We start from the raw sequence: 7021 nt of genomic DNA, 5'->3' as shown, positions 1-7021 counted from the left end.
CAGAGGATGCACGAGGAGTTTTGCGGGGCGAACCGTGATGAGAAAATATGTCGTCAGTCCAACATTGTCCTTGGAAGAGAAAAGTCCACATTACAACCCTCAACTTGCCCACTCGGTTTAGATTTCAACCCCCAACTTGAAAACCGGTTATCCCCGCACCCTTAACTTGTAACTCGGTCCACAAATCAACCCCCGGCTCGGTATTGACTGTTTCTTACTGTGTTGACCGATGCTGACTCCTAACGTAAAATTTGTGAAAGAGGTAAATGCACCGGTGGTACATAAAGTTGCTTAGGATGTGCAGTTTGGTGCCTAATATTGCAAAATACGAAAAAGTGGTGCCAAAACTTGTTTTTGCGAGCACATATATACGGTGCAAATCAGACCTGCGGGTGTATCCTGACGCATGGGGCCACTGTCAGCGGCTGGCGCGTAGCGTTTTACAGATACCCCTTAAGTTTGTACTAGTCGCAGGGTAAGAGCGTGAAACGGCGGGAGTACAGCAGGCTTCTACTTTTATCAAAAATCTGGTCGTAGCTCACTGGTAGCTAGCACGACCATTCTCTGCCTAGGTCCTGGGCTCAAACCCCAGGCCACCCAAATTTTTATATGTCAGTTTTTTTTGTTGCGGAACTACATATAGTGCGTCACACTTATTGCCAGAAGAACATACAGTTCAAATGTTTATAGTGAAAAATCACCTGTAAAACAGCAAGAACATACGGTTCAAATGCTCACAGTAAAAATCATCCATAAACAAGTTATATTCATTTTGTAGAGGAAGATTGCATTATACATATAGCAACATCACAACCATCACAGACATCACGGATAGCAACAATATTGCATTAATAAAAGGACAAGGTTCAGTAGCACAAAAGGGAAGGTTCAGAAATGTAATACATAGTAATAGTAGTGCATCAGTTGAAATGCTTCAGTTGTTGCTCATCTACTTGAACTATAGTGAGAGAAAATGCTGCCAATCATCATCTAGTTGTGCATTCTGTGTGAACACAACCTCTTCCTCTGCTTGGACATAATTTGGTCCTCTTGAAGTTCCTGTTCCTGTAACATTATCCACGTCATCTCCAAGAGGGAGGTTGTAGAAGCAAGGAGCTGCTGCTCTTGCTCGTCTAGCATTAGTTGGACTTGCTCCTCTTCTAGCATTTGCATTTGCTCCTCTTGTAGTAGTTGCACTTGCCCCTCTTGCAGCACCTCCTCTTGTTCCCCTCCCAGCCCCTCTTATTGTTCCTCTGCCAGCACCAGCCCCTCCTCTTGTTCCTCTCCCAGCCCCTCCTGTTCCTCTTCTTGTTGATTGTTGCCTTCCCCTTGACATAGCTGTTGTCACTCTGGCAGATGGAATCTCAGCCCTTGCATTAGCAATGAAAGTGGATTCTGGCAGTGGACCAAAGTCCCTGACAGGTGGATATGTGAACCTCTCCTAATGAATCAAATGAGATGATTATCAGTACAAAAACCTCAACAATAAAATAGATTGAGCTGGAGTTTTAGTTGACATAATACCTGTTCTTGCATCATGAAAATCATAGAGCCAGGAGTTTGAGTCGGATCCAAATCAGCATGCACAGTATGCGGCATTATATCCTGAATATGGTTAAGAATAGGTTATGCAAAGCACTTTTTTAGAAAACAACCATATTGATAATAGTTTAGAACATTACATCGATGATGGACGGATCATCATAATCTTCTCCTGCTTGAGCTACTTCTTCATTTGGAATGACATTCTCATGCTTGTAATGGCCCTTTTTGTTATGATCAGGTGCTCCACTTATGGAACAGTGCATTGTGGATCCATGTTTGGGAAGCTTCAACCCTCCATGCTTGTCCTTTTTCTCTTCTGGATCTTTCTTCCTATTTTTCTTCGGCCTCCCCATGACTTTCGTGTACAAAGGTGGATACACAATAGTGCCATACATTTTTTCACATCTAGCTTTGTCCCTTAATGGCATTATGTTATAAGCATATGCCTTTCTATAACTCTCCACGGTATAGCACATATGGACCATGCTTTCCGGTTCAATTCTTTCATGTCTGAAACAAGCTACGGAATGATGGCATGGGATGCCAGACAACTCCCACTTTTTGCATTCACAGTTGTTCATATTCAGATCCACCAAATAAATGTTTTTGAAGGATGTCACCTGGAAAACTCCTCTACCAGCTTCTTGAACCATACAATGAGCAGCCCATTCAACATATTTATCAAGCTTTTTCTGGATCTTTGGGCAGAGTCTCCCAGTCCACTTATCTGATTCTTTTTGTTTGGAAACAATTCTGTGAGATATCTTGTCATGAATGTTCTTTAACATTGACACCATTGGTAGTTCTCTTGCCTCCAATATATAACTGCAATTAAGAGTGGGCGTCATGGAATGGTTTTGAAGTACTACTGAAATGCAATTAAGAGTGGGTGTCATGGAATGCAATTTACAATGAGTGTGATGGCATGGTTTTGAAGTAATATGTGACTACAATTCGTACTGAGGGGATTCACATGGTTTTGAACTAATAAGTAGCTGTAATTCATAATAACATATCGATGGATTGGAAGCTAACCTGTTGAAAACTTCTGACATGTTGTTTAATAAGATATCACACTTTGGGATGGGTTGAAAAAAGCTAGATGAAAGTACTGAAATGAAAAGGAACACCTACTAACCTTCTGCTTATCACTCATTATAGTGCAAGGGGATGTGTTGCATATATTGAGATCATCCTTGAGTGATGCCAAGAACCACTCCCAGCTGCTCGTACACTCCACCTCACACAAGCCAAAAGCTATTGGAAATATACAGTCATTGGGGTCAATAGCCACAGCTGTAAGCAGATTCCCTTTGTACCTAGTCTTAATGTGACAACCATCAAGAAATACTATGGGCCTACAACCAGCAAGAAACCCTCTCTTGCAAGCATCTATTGACCAGTACAAAGTTGAGAAATGATCTTGTGGCAATTTAGTTTTCTCATCTATCACTTCCTTTGTGCAAAGGAAAAACTTGCTGCCTGGGTTAGTTCTTCTAAGCTCCTGCCCATAATCCCACAGCCATTTGAATTGGTCATCATTTTCACCTCTAATCTCCTTAGCAGCTGCTCTCCTTGCCCTTCCCAATTTGAATCTGGTTGGAATCATGTTGTATTCAACCCGCACTTTGTCTTGGAATTTCTTCAACGACATTTTCTCATTATCTCTGAACTCTTCCCTGAACTTTCTTGTAAGAAAAGGTGCAGTCAACACTTTGAGATCCCAAGCTTTAGTGCAGGTGTGTTTACCTTGAAATTTCTTGATTACAATGCTACTTGTCCTGTTATCCTTGCCTGCCTTCATATACCAAGAGCAGCCTTCTTTGCATACAGCAACTAATGTAGTTGCTGTATTTCTTGTCTTCCTCATTACCACTCTATTTCTAACACTATAAGCACTGATAGCAAGTCTGAGCTCCTTCATGTCTCCAAAAATCATGCCAAGCCTGAAAGTTGGTGCGTTCAAGTCGGTCTCTGGGTTAAATGCTCTAAAATTGTATTTAAGTTTTTCCCTTTCTTCTTTGCTCAGATCCAAGTGACTGTCATCTAGTGCATCTTCAGGTAGTTCTGCTTCAATGTCAGGTATGAACTCACTCTCTCTATGATCACCAACTTCTTTGTCCACATTCCTGTCAAACAAATCATCATCACCATCTTCTGCATCAAAGTCGCTATCATAAAACTCCTCATCTGTTTCTTCATCACAAACATCCTCTTGTCCCTCGGCGTCACTACTTTGTCCTCCTTCCATTTCTTCTGCAGCATCACCAACACCTGCACTTGATCCTTCACCGAAGTACATGGACCTCTAACTCTCTTTGCTCTCTTCTGTTTTGGACTCTTAGGATATTCCGAGGACAATGCAGCTTCTTTTCCCTTCCAGCCTTTTGTGGGGGTTATAACTCTGGGCAACTCAGGAGCTCCATCTAGCAGCACATCTTCTTTGGTCAGGGTTTCCAAAGTATCACCATGGTCAACAATCAATATCAAATTCTTGTGCTCAATTGTTGCTGAAATCATTAACAAGATATCTGCATCACATACAATCTCTTTCAGTCCATCAGCTACTGACTTTCCAGGCTGGCACCAATAAACATTATGCTTGTCCACAGCTCTGTCATAACCTAGTTGCTTGAGAAAATCATCAATCCACAGTAGTGACCAAGTGTCACTATCACAGTTATCAAAACAGTCCACTTCATAGTCCATATAAGTCATGTTGCAACCGGTTCCACAAAAAAATCCTTTGTGGTGTATTTGGACAGTGAAAAGGCCATCAAAAGATCCTGCAATCAGAAATGCATCTTCATTTGTCAAACCATTTAACATGCTACAAACTACTGAAACTGACAAAAAATTCAGTAAACTAATTCTATCATACAAACCACTTGTTTTCCTATGTGTTAATTAAGGTGTGGTCCACGGGTCAGCTATACATTAGCAGAGAGGAGAATGAGATAAATCAGGGATTACCTTAAGCTAATCACACAGCTGGGCAGATCTGGCAGTGGTGCTATCTCAGTGTGGACGCGGTCCGGTCCCTGACCGAGCCATGCTTTGGACCGGCCGCGGCCGGTCCGGTCCGGACCGCACCGAAGTGGCTGGCGGTCCATATTTTCAGGACCGGACCGGCTGCAGCAAAGCTCGGTCAAGACCGAGAGGACCGACTGGGCCGACTGTATATGTATCCTGGGAGTGCGCTGGGAGGTTCTTGGCTCTGTTTAGCCACTGTTTAGTCGTCCTTGTATATTCTGTAAAGCAAATGGACCAAGAATACAGCATATATGAGACAAATTTTGAACATTTAGAATCTTTGTTTCGAAAGAGGATGGAATCGACAGTAAGTAAGCAAGTTTTGCAATAGGTTTACAATGACAAGCTGAAGAATGGATGAAAGATGATAAAAGAAAATTTTGGAATTCAGTACCAACTGCTAACAATGGTGTATTCAACACTCAATAAATCAGTGTGAACTGCTAAAAATTCAGTACTAATTGTTGAAAATTTTGGCACTGAATACCTCGGTCAGAGATAGGATAAAACAGAGGAGAGGACAGAGGAGATCGAACAGGTGCAGGGGAGACGGCGTGCAGGTGCAGGCACATCCTCCCCCTCCTCCAGCTTCGTGGTCATCTCTGATCGACAGCAGCAAGACGGCGAGGAGGTGGTTGACGACGGACAGGTGGAGACGGCGGCGGCCGACCCTCAACTCGACGGCGGGCAGCTGCTCGCGCTGCGCTCCCTCCTCTTCTCCTCCTTCCCTCCAGTACTACGGCTTCGTGGTCTACGGCGAGGTGGTTGACGACGGCAGCACCAGGAGGTGGTCGACGGCGAGAGGTAGAGGCGCGGCGGCGCGAGGTTGTGCCGAGGAGAGGAAGGCGAGGAAGATGGCGGCGCAGGGGAGGAAGAGGGGCGGCGCGTGCGAGGAAGAGGAGGCAGTGGCAGTTCGCTAGGTCACGCACGCACGATATATGTGTTTGGGCTCTTCTGATTAGCTTTAATTGGGCTGGGCCTTCGGTCCTCCGAGCCGGACCGAGCTTTAACCGGACCGGACCGACCGAATTTCGGTCTCGTTTTCACGGACCGGACCGGCCATATTATCTAGCGAGCCAGGACCGTACGGTCCGGTCCATAACGGGCCGCGGTCCGGGCCAGAAGCCCGCTCGTCCCGTCCACCCTGAGTGCTATCGGCGTTTGAACGCCGGTGGCCACTACCCCTCAAGACTAAGATTTTTGTGTGGCAGCTATTACGAGATCGCATCCCTTCAGGGACGGAGGTACTTAAGCGGCCCGGCCCAGTTAATGACTTGTGCCCCCTGCGCGCGGTACCTGAGACCTGGACCCATATCCTATTCTCCTGCACGGCGGCGCGGGTCCTATGGAGCAGCAGGAGCCAAGGTAGCTCGTCCGCACGCGGCCGCGCTGGGGCAGCTTCCCTCTTTCGGTGTCGACGTGCCGCAGCTGCACTGGCTCTATGACGCCTGCGCGTACCGGTCGCCCCTGCAAGATTCCCTGCAACTCTCTTGCGCGCATAGTTCCCCTGGCTGCTGCACTCCCACGCTTGTGCGCTGTGGCGCTCGAAATAGACTTTCGCCTCGTTTTATAGATAAATCAACGATTCATACAACTAGCATTCAGACAACATAAGAGTAACGACGGCTAGAACGGCAACACAATCATGCCCAAGAAAACACGAGAGAAATAGAAGAAAAAAATCCACCTATATGTGGTGTGAGCTATTGTTCCACCCACTGGAGGCTCCAGGATACCGATGCCGCTTTGCACACACTTGTCCGTATCTCCTTGGATGCCCTTAGTGCAAGAAATAGAGAAGGGAAGGCGAGAATGGCGATAAACCATATTCTCCAACATATAAATACCGTCATCTCGATTTCTTCTCTCCACATCATGGATGTTAAAATGGATGAAATTGAGTGAAACATTGAAACCTTAGCGAAGAGAATTGGAATTAACGAGTGGTAGATGATTTTTCTTCCTTGGCCCATCTAAGTTATATGTAGGCTCTCAGCCCTTGCTTGAATCAGCCCTCCTCCCTCATGAAGAAACTAATTTTATACCCACCCAGAGGGAAATGTTTGGGCTGGATGGAGCTTGACAACGAGAAATGTGCAAGCTAGGAGGATGTGGTTGGAAGTTTTTCGAGATGCTGTCTTACGCAAAAGACGAGTATACTTTAGAGCCCTATGGAAAAAGGATACGTACCAGTCCGCATCTCTATATTGATCTGCGGCACTTCTATCAAGTTTTCTTTACCTCCGATTTCTAAGAAATGGGTAACTGAATCTCTTTGACTGCATTGTTCGATATTTGCAGATCAACATAATGCTATGACTTAGAGTGTTCAGGCTCGACAAGGATGACGGCTTGATCATGAGACCTCTATTTTCAGCTAGCTTTTGCCTTGATGCGCCGCTTTTGCGCTATTGAACCTGTGGGTGTGACCTTCTTAGCTTTA

At 45.2% G+C, this 7021-nt stretch overlaps 1 protein-coding gene across 1 annotated transcript; it reads right to left on the bottom strand.

Moving 5' to 3' along the window:
- Window positions 1-830: 830 nt before the first annotated feature.
- Window positions 831-5498, bottom strand: LOC123142975 (uncharacterized). The gene is made up of 6 exons (XM_044561713.1): window positions 5066-5498; window positions 4519-4796; window positions 2684-4331; window positions 1683-2370; window positions 1525-1605; window positions 831-1441 (listed from the first exon to the last, which is right to left on the bottom strand). The coding sequence occupies exons 3-4, from the start codon at window positions 3845-3847 to the stop codon at window positions 2314-2316; spliced, it is 1221 nt and encodes a 406-aa protein (XP_044417648.1). The 5' UTR covers window positions 3848-4331; window positions 4519-4796; window positions 5066-5498; the 3' UTR covers window positions 831-1441; window positions 1525-1605; window positions 1683-2313.
- Between the last annotated feature and the right edge of the window lie 1523 nt (window positions 5499-7021).

The sequence above is a fragment of the Triticum aestivum genome, chromosome 6D, assembly GCF_018294505.1.
Source record: "Triticum aestivum cultivar Chinese Spring chromosome 6D, IWGSC CS RefSeq v2.1, whole genome shotgun sequence".
NCBI lineage: Eukaryota > Viridiplantae > Streptophyta > Magnoliopsida > Poales > Poaceae > Triticum > Triticum aestivum.
The sequence above is the reverse complement of the archived record's forward strand: the minus strand, read 5'-3'. Positions and strand labels throughout refer to the sequence as shown.